We start from the raw sequence: 16818 nt of genomic DNA, 5'->3' as shown, positions 1-16818 counted from the left end.
TTTGAAGTCATGGGCCACAGACTCTGTGATAAAACAAATAGTGAAATATACCACTTTAAATAATACTTTTTTCCTGATTATTTCATTTACACACCATTTTACTTGACTTACTATCTTTATCTTTGACAGTGCTGTGTAAACTAAGATTTTTCAAATTGATGTTTCATTTCATGATGTCTCTTAATATAAAACTCCTTAATTACGGCAACTTTTAGACTCTTTTGCCCCGTTTTTCTGCGCTAGAAATGCGCACTCTCTCCCCTTTTAGACTCTTTTGCCTCGATTTTCTGCGCTAGAAATGCGCACCCTCTCCCCTTTTAGACTCTTTTGCCTCGATTTTCTGCGCTAGAAATGCGCACCCTCTCCGCTTTTAGACTCTTTGGCCCGTTTTACTGCGCTAGAAATGTGCACCCTCTCGGCTTTTAGACTCTTTGTTCCGTTTTTCTGCGCTAGAAATGCGCACTCTCTCCGCTTTTAGACTCTTTTGCCTCGATTTTCTGCGCTAGAAATGCGCACCCTCTCCGCTTTTAGACTCTTTGGCCCGTTTTTCTGCGCTAGAAATGAGCACTCTCTCCCCTTTTAGACTCTTTTGCCTCGATTTTCTGCGCTAGAAATGCGCACCCGCTCCGCTTTTAGACTCTTTGGCCCGTTTTTCTGCGCTAGAAATGAGCATATCTCTGACACTTTGGCCCGTTTCTGACATCTAGCATTCAAACTTTGAATCTCACATTATAAAAACCTGCTTAACAGCGGGCCAACTTGCATTCTACTTCTAAAATACCTCGCAGGCCGCTCCAAAAAAGGAAACGGGCCGTAAATGGCTCGCGGGCCGTAGTTTGGACACCCCTGACCTAAATTAAGCTGCATGGTGCGCGGCTTATGGCTAAAATAGGACCCTTTATTTTTATTGGGATGCGCAGTTTCAGTGGATTTTCAATGATGAATTTGTGCAGTCTCTTAAATAGGCATGATACAGGCTGAAGCAGTAATGATGGCAAAGTAAAGCATTTCTGAAGCAGTGATTGGGTGGTGATTATAGTGACCGGTGCTCCAGAAATGTATCTGAACATGATTGTATAGTGTATGATAAATCAGTAATATCATTATCATGAATTATTGGTCTTCAGCTATTTCATAGTCAGGGTGGGCTTCTTTTATTAACTTAATTAAGATATATATGATTTCCATCAATATAAAATTATGTTTAGTGTGTATCTTAACTTTGTTTAATGTGTGTGTGTGTTTGTGTGCAGGTGGTGGATAAGCTGTTGAAGGGTCTGGCGATGGAGGACAGCAGGAACATGTTCGCTCTGTTTGAACACAACGACACCACAGACAAAGCCATTGAAGGCCGGGCCATAGTGGCGGATGTTCTCGCTAAGTTCGAGAAGTGAGTTGGAGCTGGTCATTGTTTCACTGCTGAAGAAGAATCAGTTCTAAATAATCTGAAGTTGTTTATAAAGTGGTCTCCACCATCTTTAAAGTGTAATACTCTCCCTTTCTCTGCAGGTTGGCATCTGAAGAGGAGCAGAGTGGAGGAGGCTGGAAGTTTTATTTTAAGCTGTACTGTTTCACAGATACAGAGAACATTCCAGTGGACAGTGTAGAGTTCGCCTTCATGTTTGAACAGGTCAGATTTCTCACTTAACTCAAAGAAACCATTGGACTCAGAAGGACGTGTCATATATCATTGCTATTTGTAAGGAAGATAAAGGTTAACAGGAACACTAAATGATAAGCAACAACATCACAATATGGAGTTGTAGAGGTTCCTAATGGTTCTCTATGATAAACCATCCTATGCACCTCGAATATTGTCACACAGTTCATGTAGATTTTGTGGTAAGTTGATAGTGATGGGTTGGGATGGGTTTGGAAATGGAGAAGTATGTGGATGAACATGATCCTCTTACTATAGAGGATTTTCACAGGCACACACAAAATCCTTTAATTTTCCAAAAAAACGTCAGTGCACCTTGCGTATGAATTGTATCAGTCAGTTTTTAAGGAGCAGTAAAGCCACTCCGCTGAAGTACAGCTTTATACAGGAGTTTCAGTTTAGTTTTCCAGCAGTATTAGCATTAGCCGCTAACCCCACGAAGCGCTAGCTCTTTGGCTGTCCAATCTAAGGTTACTGTAAATAAACAGAAGGGCTTTTCTCACCCAAATAAGCAGTTTTCAGGAGAGAAATCTGTGTAGATTAACATCCAGCACTTGTTTGACTTGCCTGCTTGTTTTTTACGGAATATAATCTGGTGCACTTTACAGTGCAAAAAATACTGTAATCCCACTAAGCTAGGAGAAATGCACACAAAGCAAAAGTTCAGGTCTCTGGAAGTTAAATAGTGCCTGTAGTAGTCACATTTTATTTTGTATTTTTGAATTGTTCCTGGTAATTTCTATTTTCTTTCTGAATTATTAGCATTATTTTTTAGTGATACTAAAAAATATAGTAGAGTGTATACTCTTTCTTATAACGTAATGGTACACATCACTACATCACTCTCTCTCTCTCTCTCTGTGTGTTCAGGCTCATGAGGCAGTGATCACTGGGCAGTATCCTGCACCTGAGGAGACCCTGCAGTTCCTCGCAGCCCTCAGACTGCAGTACCTGCTCGGGGACTACAGCGCTCAAAATGCTTTGCCCGACCTGGAGCAGGTATTCCCCATGGCACGCCTGCGGGCACGAGTCCAGCGCTTTGCCCCCAGCAACTCCAGCTCCACAGCAGGGGGTGAGAAGAAGAGAGGCAGCTTCCTGGAGGGCACACTCAGGAGGAGCTTCAGGGGCTCGCTGGGGCGACAGCGGCAGGGCGAGCTATCCGCCGCGGTGGAGGCGTGGCTTCAGGAAGAGAAGGCGGGACTAAAGAGCTGCTTGATAGAGAAATGGAGGAAGCTGCAGGGGATGAGTCAGGATCACGCCATGGTCAAATACATGAATTTGGTCCGAGAGTGGCAGGGGTATGGCTCTACACTGTTCAGTGTGGAGGTGAGAGAACACACACACACACACTTACTTTAGATATGCGCATTATGTTATTAGTGTGATATTGATCTTTGCGATTCTTTTAGCTACACCCACTTTCAGCTACAACCCATTGCTAACAGTGCTGTGCAAATGCACACACAGCTGTACTTGTGCCCACATTGTGAAAGCGAAGTATTGCCAAGTGAATAGGTCTCTCTGCAGCAGATAAACAAACATTAAACCTGTTGGCACCATGCCTAAAACCAAGTGTGAGCCCCCCCAGTGCCATCAAATCCTCACAGCTCACAGCAAAGATTTTAAAATCCAGTAAAATTGAGTTACAAACATAGAATAAACTTTTTTTAAAGCAGAAACTGAGCAGGTGTCCCAATACTTTTGTCCATATAGTGTATGACTGACAAATTGATGAATTAAAAAAAAAAAACTAAAATCATAAATTTGCAAAACATATTTTTAAGTATTAACTTTTTAGCTCAATAACCACATTTACTATTCCATACATTTTTAAATATTGCCAGGCATATCATTATCACATACAAGTGCATCTCAAAAAATAGAATATCATTAAAAACACAGATAATTCAAAATATTTGCATTGGCAATACAATTTAAATAGAAGTTAACACTCTCTCTCTATCTCTTCTCCCCGGCAGTGTGCTGATGGAGTGTATCCTGCAGAGCTGTGGCTGGGAGTCAGTCGTAAAGGAGTATGTGTGTATAAGCGAGGGGAGGCGTGGCCACTGGAGGTTTTCTCCTACGAGGCTATTCTGTCTTTCGGAGCTCCACAGCCCAACCTTTACAAAATCAGCGTGGAAGGACGAGATCTGCTCTTCCAGACCTGCCAGGTAAACAAACACTTCTCTTATGTTCATTATTGATCTAAAAAGTGATTTTCCTTTATAAATCATTGGTTGTTGGGATCAGCAATTTCAATTAAATATATCATATAACAGACGAATACATATTAGGCAGAAATTTGTTATTTTTCCGTCATGCATACCGCCCTCCAAATAACTCAATTTTAGTTTCATCGGTCCACAGCACCTTATTCCAAAATGAAGCTGGCTTGTCCAAATGTACTTTAGCTTTAGCACACCTCAAGCGACTCTGTTTGTGGCTTGTGTCTCCTTGTATAAAGTGCGCTGAATAGTTAAACGATGCACAGTGACTCCATCTGCAGCAAGATGATGTTGTAGGTCTTTAGAGCTGATCTGTGGGTTGACTGACATTTTTCTTGTTCTGTCACTTCAGCTCTTAACTAGAACTGTGTCTGTGGTTCTTCCATTTCTTCACTCTGTTCCTCACAGTGGAAACTGCAGCTGAAATGTCTGAGATTATGAGCTTTTAGTATACTTTCCCATAAACCATGATGTTGAACAATCTTTGTTTTCAGGTTATTTGAGAATTTTGTTTTGAGGTGCTTATGTTGCCACTTTTCTTAAAGAAAAAGCAAAGAGGAAAAAAACTTGCAATTGTCCACCTTAACCCTTTCTTTTAATTAGATTCACCAGTGTATGTAGGTCAAGGGTCAATGACCTTGACCCTTGACTAATTTTGTGTTCCAATAATTAGAGCTAAAGGTATTCAAATAAATAAAATGACAAGAGTGCATAAATTTATGCACATGCCTAATTTAGTTTAAAGAATTATTTTACACTTTCTGTAAATCCTATAAACTTAATTTCATTTCTTAAATATCACTGTGTTCCTCTGCTTTATGATATATTTAACTGAAATTGCTGATCTGAACAATCCGTGTCACATCCTGGCCCTGTTCTGTCTCTGTGTTTTTACTTCCCTTTTTTTGTTTATTTACCTTCCCCTGCACATGTCCTGTGTTCCTCACGAGATACGTTTGTAGCTCCGCCTCCTCGTTACCTAACCCCAGGTGTTCCCACTTTACTTTCCAGCTTTGTGTCTGTATTTATATCCTTCTGTTTCCTTTATCGGTTCTTTATGGTTTTCCTTCGTTCTTAGTCTCAATGTATTCATTATTTCCATGTTTCTAATATTGTTTTTGTAATAAATTACTTTCATTTGCGTCCACTCTCGGCACCCTCTACTTCATGCTGCATCATGCCTGACGCAGTGATTTATATTTATCATGAAAATTATTAGGGGTGCCCAAACTTTTTCACACAACTGTAAAAACACGTTACTGTTTTATAATAATTAATTTATACATTGATTTTTCTATTTGAATAAGATAAGTACAGGGGTTCGACAATGAAACTGAAACACCTGTCATTTTAGTGTGGGAGGTTTCATGGCTAAATTGGAGCAGCCTGGTGGCCAATCTTCATTAATTGCACATTGCAGCAGTAAGTGCAGAGTGTGAAGGTTCAATTAGCAGGGTAAGAGCACAGTTCTGCTCAAAATATTGCAATGCACACAACATTATGGGTGACATACCAGAGTTCAAAAGAGGACAAATTGTTGGTGCACGTCTTGCTGGCGCATCTGTGACCAAGACAGCAAGTCTTGTGATGTATCAGGAGCCACGGTATCCAGGGTAATGTCAGCATACCACCAAGAAGGACCAACCACATCCAACCGGATTAACTGTGGACGCAAGAGGAAGCTGTCTGAAAGGGATGTTCGGGTGCTAACCCAGATTGTATCTAAAAAAAATAAAACCACGGCTGATCAAATCACGATAGAGTTCAATGTGCACCTCAACTCTCCTGTTTCCACCAGAACTGTCCGTCAGGACAATAAATCATTGTGCTCTAAAACCAGGTGTTTCAGTTACATTGTCCAACCCCTTTAAGTAAAGGTGACTTAAAAAGTGATCAGATTACATTAGTTACATTTTTTGAGTTGAACATTTTTGTTTCCTGTGTGTTTCTGTGTGTGTGTAGGTGATGGACATCGCCAAACTGATGAAAGCCTACATCAGCATGATCGTACAGAAGCGCTTCAGCACCTGTCAATCAATCAGCAGCCACGGCAGCCAGTGCAGCAACTGGTGAACTCGGACCTCGCACTCTCGGACAGCCAATCCCTACAATCCCTGCCTTACACACACTCCTCTTAATTTATGCGTTTGAACTCACTGTTCAGCAAACAGAGTGTGAGCAAGCAGACCGAGGTGTGTGAGGAGGTTAACAGACATTCCAGGACATTCCAGAAAGTGGAAATATTTAAATGCATAAAGTCTTGTGAGCACTCTACAGACACAGTACAGGTGCTTTGATAAAAAAAAATTATGTTTGGACGAGTATTTTTGTAAATAACCAATGATGTTATTCACCTCAAAGTGCCTAAAGCCACAGAAAAAAGACACTGAACAAGAATGTACTTCATCTTTAAGAGGAAATGCATTAATATTATAAACACAAAACATTATCTTCATACAATCATGAAGCATAATATTATGACCACCTCCTTCTCTACATATTTTGTACTTATTGTATCATATCATATTATCTTATCAGCTCATCTGTTGCTTACAGCTTCTTCAGGCCATCCTAAAGTCCTTAGTCAGTGATCACATGACAATTTATCACAGGGATTCTTAGGTGTTTAAAAACTTCAGCAGCACTGCTGCTGTATCTGATCCACTCATACCAGCATGCTAACCAGTGCTAATCACTGCAGTGCTGATAATAAATAATGACCCACCAACCAAATAATAATTATAGCTGTTATGTGGGTTCCTGATCATTGAAAAACAAGGTAAAAGGAGGATAAAAATAAAGTACTGTAAGCAGTAAAACAGAAAAACAACATGCTTCTATACTGTATGTTCAGTGGAGCTGATGAAATAGATAATGGGTTCAGAAATAAGGAGGTGGTCATAATGTTATGTTACGTTTGATCGTTGCATTCTGCTGCAGAACACCTCAGTCCCATGTCTTGGTCAGCACAATGTGTTTAAATCAAGAGAATTACAATATAAATGCACGTTGATGTAAGTAATGAATGTTTCCTGAATGTTCCGGAAGGGCTGTTGTCTCACTGACATTTAGTCCACTAGCATTTCACTGGAGCTCTGCAGGCAGAACCTCCAGCCAAAGACACAGCACTCAGAGCCTGTGCCTTTCTGCAAAAACAGACTGTTATTCACACAAACACACTACATTCACTACGTTCACAAACACAGGAAATACAGTCAGATTCATAACTATTTGGACAGTGATATTTAATTTTGTTTAATTTGCTGTGGTTTTGAAATGGAGCAGTCAAGATGTGATTGGGATACAATTTTGGGTGGCAGGTTGGCTTAGTGGTTAGCACTGCATTTGCCTCCCAGCACTGGGGTCTTGGGTTCAAGTCTCTGTATGGGTGTAGTTAATATGTTTTTCTCCTTGTGTCTGCATGGGTTTCATCCCACAGTCCAAAAAATGGAGATCATGTATGTAAGGTGTTTTTTTTTTACGACACTAGTAACTAGTAACTAGTAGTAGGAAAAGATTGTAGCCGTAAAGATAAGCTAAGTTAAGTAAACAAAACTCTAATTCTTAAAAAAAAAACATTTCAGACAAGTCAGACAAGTCAAATGAGCGTTTGATGTTAATCTTCACAGATTTTCTCCTGAAAACTGTTTATTTGGGTTAGTAAAGCACTTTGGTTTATTTACAGTAAGCTTAGATTTCCACTAAAGCTGGAGCATTAACATTAGCGGCTAATGCCACCCTACAGAGCTACACCCTACAGCTACACCCAACATCCTACAGAGCTACACTGAGGAACCCTAAGTGTTCCGGTAAGCCAGTAGCTTGTTTTAACATAGTAAACTTACAGTCCGATATACTCACCTCTAAACAGCGTAAATGCTAGTGCTGTGGTTAGTGGCTAATGCTAATGCTGCTCCAGCAGTGCTAGCCGGGGTTAGCAGCAGGCTACAGTCCGATATACTCACCTCTGAACAGCGTAAGAGCTAGCGCTGTGGTTAGCAGCTAATGCTAATGCTGCTACAGCAGTACTAGCCGGGGCTCACCCCTGGATGGCCAAAGAGCCATCACGCAAACTCTTTTTTAACGCTGTGGCAGAGTGGTCTTTATAAACTGACTATAAATAAATTCATGCACAAGGCACACTTACGATTTTTGGGAAAATTAAAGGATTTTAGGTGTACCTTATAGTGCGGAAAAAAACAGTAAATTGGATACTTGGTCACTTTGCCTAATTTTGCCCACCTCTATACAAACACTAGAAATCTAAATTTAAACACTCCATGTTCTGAACATAATTTGCTGTACTTTTCTGACTGCTGCCGTAATTTTAGTAGGGGTTAAATGTGGCCTCAAACTATTTGCAGTTCTGTGTGTATAGAGTTGTATGTAAGCTTGGCTACTTACTTACAGTATGGACTGAAAGATGCACTCTGCGGAGGGATATCCAGTTAGTGTAGTTAAAAGTTTCCCTTTTCTCCATGAGACACATTATTTCCTTTATATTCATGCTTAAGGCAAATCAGTTTGGCAGGATCTAGAACCTCTAAACATCAGATGCAGGCAATCACAGACACAGGAAGTGGAGAGATTACGTAAAAAATGTCACACACCAACTGCCTCATTTCAAATCCATTGTTAGGGTGTACAGAAATAAACATAAACCCACTGTCCAAAGACTTATGGACCTGACTGTAACTATAAAGGCAGTGTCTCTCTGTATTGATTCATTATGTGATATAATGTGCAATGTCTTTGTTTTTTTTTTACTAAGAAAAGCTGAATATTTTTAATCATCTTTGTATAAGACCACTGATGTCAGGTGGAATGTGTTGTTATTATTCCAAAGTACTTTACCATGTTGTATTATTTTAAAAGCTTAAAATACACAGACACCAACAATATGCAATTTTTGACTTTTTCATTATGTGCATTAGCTGTGGTAGTCAATAAAGGACCTGAAAATCAAAACAGCTTTTTTGTTTGCAAGTAAGCTATACACTCTCAGACACTCTGCATAATACTGTGGTAGAGCTTTACCTCACTCTGCCTCACTCTACATTATTCTTCCTCAATCTACCTCACTCTGCCTCACTCTATGTTACTCTACTTTACTTTACTCTGCCTCCGTTTGTCTCACTCTACACTGCTCTGCCTCAATTTATATCACCTCACCTCAACTCACCTTGCTCTGCTTTCTTTTACCTCACTCAACCTCAATCTGTCTTACTCTGCCTCACTCTACATTATTCTACCTTGCTCTGCTTTTCCTCACTCTACATTCATTTGTGTCACTGAGTCTATATTACTGTACCTCAACCCACCTCACTCTGCCTTACTCTACTTTGCTCTCAATCTACATCACTCTGCCTCACTCAGCATACGTAAATCGGATATGTATCTGATCCATGGACATGCAACATGAATGTGAACGGTCAAATCGCAATCAATTACCATTAGCGCTATGTGCTTCTCTCTCCTATCCACACATCTCCTGGTGCAGCTGTGCAGCTATAGCTGCAAAAACAGCAAAAGCAAACCGCCTGTCCTTTTTTCACCTCCTCAGACCAACTGTTTACTCTTCACTCCAGCAAAAGATGCTCCACATATGAGCTGCTAACTCTAATCCATTTCCCTTCATAAATCGACGAGCAGTCTCTCAAATATGAAGTTTTTTTCTTGTTGGTGAATAAGGAGATGTTTATACACGTATCAATGTGCACATGTGAGGTGTTTCAGGGACAGATGTGTTCGCATTACACACAGATACAGCTCACTTACACTTGTAAATGTGAATTGTCAGAACAGACAAATACGATCTGAGCAAAATAACGAATTTAGGCAATGTGGCTAGTAATGTAAACGTAGCCAAAGTAACTCAAATCTGAATTTGAAAAATCGGATTTGGCACGTTCACACAGCCATGAAAAAATCAGATCTGAGCCACATTGAGCAAAAAAATCTGATTTAAGTCACTTCAGCCTGGTAATGTGCACGTAGCCAAAACTGCCCCAAAATGAGGCCAGGCATGATCCAGGAGACCTGTATGAGCTCCGTCACAGCAGAGGGCGGTATATACCACCTTAAATCTGACTCCCCACGTGCGGAAGCAGCAGCAGCAGCAGCGGTACAGCAATGGAGCGCGTGGAGCAGATAAAGGAGCTGGAGCTTTACCGGTAAATATTAAACAATTAACGAGTAATAAAGCGATTTTTAAGGTATTGAAGCAGTTTTTGAGCATACAGAGATATACGGCCTGATTGTAGCTGAGTTAAATCAGGGGGAGAGGGATAATAATGTCATTTATTTACTCAAAACATCCGCAGACCTTCATATTTCAGGACTGAACACTGGTTTTACAAGCTAAAGGGTTTTTAGCTACAGAATTCCAGCTAGTAGTTACTAGTCCTCAGTTTTAATCTGGAGGTGTTTCTGTCCTTAATGTGTTTTTAATGCTCCAGTTATGAAAGTTATCTAAGCTAGTTAGCTTAGCTACCTTGATATTATAAAAGTTGTTATTGTTAAATTAATCCAGTGTTTCTCAAATGTTTAGTAATTAAAGCCATATTGCATATACTATGTACACTTTCTGCTATAAGATAACTTATGTAAGAGAGTCCTGGAACCTTAGGGAGAGGTGGGATTTACAAAAACATATATATATATATATATAGCCTTTTCATAAAATTGAGGAGGGTTAGGTAAAGTGGGTCAAATACAGCTCTGGAAAAAATGAAAGACCACTTGATGAGTTTCTTTGATTTTACCAAATTGAAAACCTCTGGAATATAATCAAGAGGAAGATGGATGATCACAAGCCATCAAACCAAACCAAACTGAACTGCTTGAATTTTTTGCACCAGGAGTAAAGGCATAAAGTTATCCAAAAGTAGTGTGTAAGACTGGTGGAGAAGAACATGATGCCAAGATGTATGAAAACTGTGATTTAAAAACCAGGTTTAATCCACCAAATATTGATTTCTGAACTCTTAAAAACGAATATGAACTTTTTTTTTGCATTATTTGAGGTCTATTTCAGCTATTTCTCAATTTCTGCAAATAAATGATCTAAATGACTATTTTTATTTGGAAGAAACTGATTTAGAAACTGAAGTTGTCTCTCTTTTTTCCAGAGCTCTATATTTTATTTACATGGGAGCAGGTGTGTTTCTTTCATTTTAAACTATTTAAATATTTTTGATCAATTATTTCAGCTGCGTTCTACAGAGCCCCTCTAAAGAACATTAGGAGGTGAAAAAAGTTAGGTTAAATGTAAAAAGAAAATTTAACATGTAAAATGAGAGCACTCTGTGGCTGTGATCGAAATGGCTCCAGGCCAATCCTCACAATGGGTGCCGTTTGCTTGTTGTAACTATTCCAAATTATTTTTTTTTTTTTCAAATCTAAACACATTTTTTTTATCTAAACACATATATTTGACTTCAAAACGTACTGGTCAATTTTAGGCAGCTTTACTTCATTTTTTTACAAGGTTTCTAAGCCAAAAATGGTAAAGGTTGTCTCAGTCCTGTTACCAAAACTCATATGATATATTATTTAAAAAGCATGTTTAAAAAACAAGTCCACTAATTCCTTTTGATTTTTTTTCTCTAGAAATTGTTTATTTTAAAGAAATTGTTGACTGCATGTTCAAATAATTGACATTTATGACCAAAAAAAATCACTGTGCATGCACATTGTACTTTTCTAAAATATGCAAATCCCTTTTTCTTTTCAATAAGACCTAAACCTGAAATTGATCAAATTCATTATCATGTAATTTATTAAACAAATGGGTAAATGATGTACCAAAAAAGTGATCAAGTAACAGGAATGAGCACTGGGTAACAGATAATAATGTCTGTATTCGAGCCGAATGCGTCTTAAAATGCATTGCGAGTCTCACTACTATGTAACAGCTGAACAAATGAAATGGACAGCGAGCCATCAGGGTTGCCAGATTGTTACACTGGGATTCAGAGTGTGTAGAGAAAACAAAAATGTAACAAAAGGGCTGATCATCGTCAATTCAACAAAATTACAGGGTTTATTTGAACTTGAGAAGCTGCCAGTGGTTGCAGACTAAACTATGAAATAATAAGGTCCAGTTTGAATGTATATGTGGACACAAGGTAGTTATCTAGTTTTACATAAAACAGACCTAATTTATTAGAATTCAACTAAATTGAGTTCTCAGTGTAAAAAAATTACATCCCTTTAAGCATTTTCCCTTTTTAATGTTCTTAATATCTAATGTTTGTTTTTTTTTTCTTTCTTTCAGATTTCGTCTGTTTCATTATTCATAGTGATGAGTCTTCTAAACTCATGGACAAGTGGACAAGCTTCATGGACAGGTGTCCTCATGCCTGGATGACCCAATGGAGAATCTGCAGGAAGTGAGTGATTGATTGATTGTTAACCTGTTACACCAGTTGCTGTACCATGTGTCACCAGTAACCCTGTACTTAGGCTCCCTCTGAGGTCCATGCTGTAGTGGATCAATGATGACAAGTAGCCAAATCTGAGAGCAGAGGTCTTGTCTTCTGCTCATGATTATGCTAGAGAAGCTTTTGTGTGTGTGAAGTTTGTGCATGTGTTTGTGGAGTATGTGTGTTTGTGTGTGCGCGTGTGTGTTTGCGTGAGTGTGGGTTTGCGTGAGTGTGGGTTTGCGTGAGTGTGGGTTTGCGTGAGTGTGGGTTTGCGTGAGTGTGGGTTTGCGTGAGTGTGGGTTTGCGTGAGTGTGGGTTTGCGTGAGTGTGGGTTTGCGTGAGTGTGGGTTTGCGTGAGTGTGGGTTTGCGTGAGTGTGGGTTTGCGTGAGTGTGGGTTTGCGTGAGTGTGGGTTTGCGTGAGTGTGGGTTTGCGTGAGTGTGGGTTTGCGTGTGTGTAATGTCTGAGCAATGATGTAAATCTTAAGTGCTTGAGGTGCAAGTCAGAATTAATTGCTTGCATCTAATGATTTTCTCTACACTTGAACTGAGCTCAGATAATTGGTGTTTTTTTCTTCTGCTTGTGTGCCTCTGTATTCAGTTGGGGCTGACCTCAGCATGCTCCTCTACCAACTTAGAAGTCCCTGTTTCACCCTGAACAGCATTTTACCTGCCTCAGGTCTGTTAGTACCTGGCTGGTACAGGATGAAATATGGTCTGGTTGGAGAGAGAAGCAGCAAGCTTTCATTAACTAAATAAATAGATTTTTTTTATATATATTTATTTTTGCTTTAATAACAGGATGGACTTTGTGTTGTGATTGTGAAACTGTTTCAGGGATGAGTGCTGATGTCCTGCATGATCAGCTGAAAGTGAAGCACAGAGTGGCTGCTCCAGTCGTCGGGATGGCAGCAGACTCCTCCTATTTTCCGACATCTGGCTACCAGACCTGAAAGGGTAAGAGATTCTAGCAGGTCATGAAACTACAGTGTTTGCCTCCTTCAGGATATATCTTTTATTTTATTTATTTTTGTGCATGTTTGTCGCTCTTAAATGCTTCAGATTATCATTTAGGGAGTGATCAGTCCTCAAGCAATAGGATCAAATGGATATCTGTGAAATATTCTTTTGATTGCAAGTAAAAAAAGCCATAACAAGGAAATGGCGTATACCTGATCCCCCAGTAATGAAAGAATGGATAAATATTTAATTAAATATATGTAATGCTGAAAAATTGCATTTGCTAAGTCAAAATTTGCAAAACTATGGTCAAAATGGACAGTTCACATAAAGAAAAGAAATACCAGATTTCATTGAACAGTAATAATAATAATAATAATTTATTCTTTTTGTATCGGTTTTACTTTATTGTGCAACAATTTAAGGCATTTGCCCTAATGGTTCCTTGTTAGATAGATAGATAGATGGATAGATAGATAGTTTGTTTTAGGCAAATGTGAATTGTTATATCAGAAGATACAAAAAAAATGTCAGTTGTGAATGCCTGTCAGTTCTTGGAAGTACACACTGGAAAAATAAAGAATTACAAAATATTTCAGATCATCATACAAATTTAAATATTAGTCAAAGACAACACAAGTAAACACGAAAAGCTGTTTTTCAATTTACGCATCAATTATTAAGTGAGAGAAATATCCAATCCTACATAGCCCTGCATCTCAATAGAATTCAGGTCATGACTTTGACTAGGCCACTCCAAAGTCTTTACTTTTCTTTTTTCTTTTTTTCTTTTTTTCGGCCATTCAGAGGTGAACTTGCTTTTGTGTTTTAGGTAATTGTCCTGCTGCAGAACCCAAGTTTGTTTAGCTTGAGGTCACAATCCCTTAAAATAGATCACTCTGTGTGTAATACATCTATATAACATCAGTTTTACATTTTGAACTGACCTACTGAAATAAAGTTACCTTTAAGTGATATTTTATATATATATATATATATATATATATATATATATATATATATATATATATATATATATATATATATATATATATATATATATATATATATATATATATATATATATATTTATTTATATTTATTTATTTATTTAGATGCACCTGTAGTGTAGAAGCTCTTATTTTCTCTGTTTCTTGGTTTGGCACACAGGTTATGCTCTCCTGGCTGCTGAGTAGAGTTGGATCTTCCTGGAACTCCTGATCTAAACTGCAGTTCATCAGTTAGTAGCAGGTATTGTTGAATGTTTACCTTTTTAATTGGTTCAGTTCCTGTTGGAGGAAACATGTATGACATTAATTCTTGCTAAAAAAAATTGTTTTTCTTTTCTCAGAAACCCGCTAAAGCCCGGCTATGCTGAGATTAATCAGTGGGAGACTACAGCTGATTTCAGTACTGGAGAGTTTAGATGGTGTTGGGAATTCCAGTAAGAGGAGGGAAGGGAAGTAAGAAGATGTTTAGGTCACTGAGTCTGAGCTGAGTGTGGCAGTTAAACTGCTGTGTGTGTTGTATCAACATTGCATGATGAATGGACCAATAGAAATGGTCACAGTGCTGGTATGGGGGCCGATTACACTGGATTGGTTACACCACACACAAAGTAAGTGTAAATGTACATCAAGTGTGGGAGATTCAAAGCTTTTCAGTGAGATTGAAACTTGAAGTAAAAAGTACTTGCTTGAAAAAAAAAAAGTTTATCACAACAAGCTCTCATTAAATGTGATTAGCTTAAACAATGCTGTTGCTATTTTGCACAAACCTTGTATCTACAAAAAAATCTTGACTTTCAGTTAAAAAAAAGAAGAATTGTTTTAAGTAATTCTAGAGCATTTCTGTTAGTCCACTTGACTAAGTACAATTCAATCTTTATTCTGCGCTTCATAACATTTTATCTTATTGTCCATACACTACACGACTTTGAAATTTTTGCTGAGATTTCCCATCATGCTTCTAGTGGAGTTTACATACAATACATATTATACAATAAATTACAAGTACTGTGTAACGTTATATCACATTATATCGAGGTTTTTTTTTTTTTTTTTTTTTTGAAGAGACTCACAATTTGTCCCCAGCAACGGTTTCTTTTTTCTGCCACAGTTTAACTCTGCCTATAAACTTCTCTACCCTTTTTTTTGCTACAACCTTGTTTCACTACTATACATTTGCCTTTGTTTTAGATAGAATTAATGCAAAAAAGAACATCATTCTTGCAAAATCTGTATTTATTAAACTTGTTTGTATTAAAAATAACACTGCACAAATAACTGCAAAATAAAATAGCTGTACATATTAAAGTAAGAACCATATGAGACCTATTAACTCCAAAATGTGTTCTTTTTTTTTTTTTTTAATTGTTTGTAAACAGTCACATAAAATATATTCTTGCCTCTTCCCGTAGCTCTCCTATTAGTTTTTGATATTGTTGGAGTCACTACTTTCAGTCGTAACCACCTTACGCTTAACGATTGAGAAGACTCGACTGCGGCTGGACTCTAGCAAGACTCTCAATTTTATCCTGACTCTGAGAATTTGTCTGCGACTGAGAAATCGCTTGAAAATCATTAGGTGTAAGGTTGGCATTAGTCTATGTATGAGAATTATTGCATATTTGCGTAAATGCGGTAATGAGTTTTTTTTTTCTTTCATTGTTGTACCGACTGTGTAAATTTGGATGGATGAATTGACAAACAATAAACTCTATTCAAAATGTAGACTCTTTACTGCTACTCACAATAATTCTGTTTTAAAATTGATGTACTTTTACACTGTATCATTGTTTACAAATTAATAATTGAGCATGCATGGGTTGAAAATGGACATTTTTAGAAGAAAGAACAGGACACGAACATTAAATACTGTAATCAGGAAAGAAATAAGAAACAGCATAGTATTAGTTACCATAGATACATTATGAATATACATTATATTTCTTTAGTAGTGTTTTTAGTAATATTTAGATTTTTAAAAAAGCTTATTACGCTTAAGAGAAATGGTGATGTACAAAACCAATTAAATGCCCTAAATTCAGTGTTTTCTTTTGTGTTTGCTTTTTTAATCTGCATTGTAGATCAAAGCTAGTCTCCCAAACTATGAAGAAAAACGTATTGAATAATTTACTAAAAAAAAAACGTTTTAAACAAACCAGAATATGTTTTATATTTTAGATTCTTTGAAGTCGCACCTCTTGCCTAGATGACATCTTTGAACATCTTGGCTGGATTTTCTCAGTAAGATTTGTGAGGTAGAGTCGCCTGGAATTCAGGCTTTCAGTTAACAGCTGTGCTGAACTTATCAAGAGTTAATTACTTGAATTTCTTGTCTCTTAATGTGTTTGAGAGCATCAGTTGTAAAGTTGTGAAGAGGTAGAGTTGGGGGTATACAGTGAATAACCCTATTTGAGTAATGTTTTAATCCAGATTATGGCAAAAACTACTCGACTAAGCAAAGAAAAAAATGCTTTAAGAAATGAAGGTCAGTCAAATCTAAAATATTTCAAGAACTTTGAAATTATCCATAAGTGCAGTCGCA

The 16818-nt window shown here is 37.9% G+C and overlaps 1 protein-coding gene and 1 long non-coding RNA gene across 2 annotated transcripts in view; both read left to right on the top strand.

The window, feature by feature from the left end:
• Positions 1–8853, top strand: part of myo10 (myosin X) — a 106415-nt gene extending 97562 nt beyond the window's left edge. Inside the window, exons 36-40 of the mRNA XM_049476815.1 lie at positions 1254–1390; positions 1510–1630; positions 2531–2986; positions 3640–3831; positions 5848–8853. Of these exons, the coding sequence (XP_049332772.1) occupies positions 1254–1390; positions 1510–1630; positions 2531–2986; positions 3640–3831; positions 5848–5958 (1017 nt within the window). The 3' untranslated portion in view covers positions 5959–8853. The remainder of the gene's footprint in view (positions 1–1253; positions 1391–1509; positions 1631–2530; positions 2987–3639; positions 3832–5847) is intronic.
• A 1101-nt stretch (positions 8854–9954) lies between these two features.
• LOC103022997 (uncharacterized) lies at positions 9955–16001 on the top strand. The gene is made up of 5 exons (XR_001518259.3): positions 9955–10058; positions 12164–12278; positions 13147–13266; positions 14440–14520; positions 14621–16001. It is a non-coding gene; the product is annotated as an uncharacterized LOC103022997 (long non-coding RNA).
• The last annotated feature ends 817 nt before the right edge of the window (positions 16002–16818 follow it).

Source organism: Astyanax mexicanus, chromosome 4 (genome assembly GCF_023375975.1).
Source record: "Astyanax mexicanus isolate ESR-SI-001 chromosome 4, AstMex3_surface, whole genome shotgun sequence".
In the NCBI taxonomy this organism is placed as follows: domain Eukaryota; kingdom Metazoa; phylum Chordata; class Actinopteri; order Characiformes; family Acestrorhamphidae; genus Astyanax; species Astyanax mexicanus.
The sequence above is the reverse complement of the archived record's forward strand: the minus strand, read 5'-3'. Positions and strand labels throughout refer to the sequence as shown.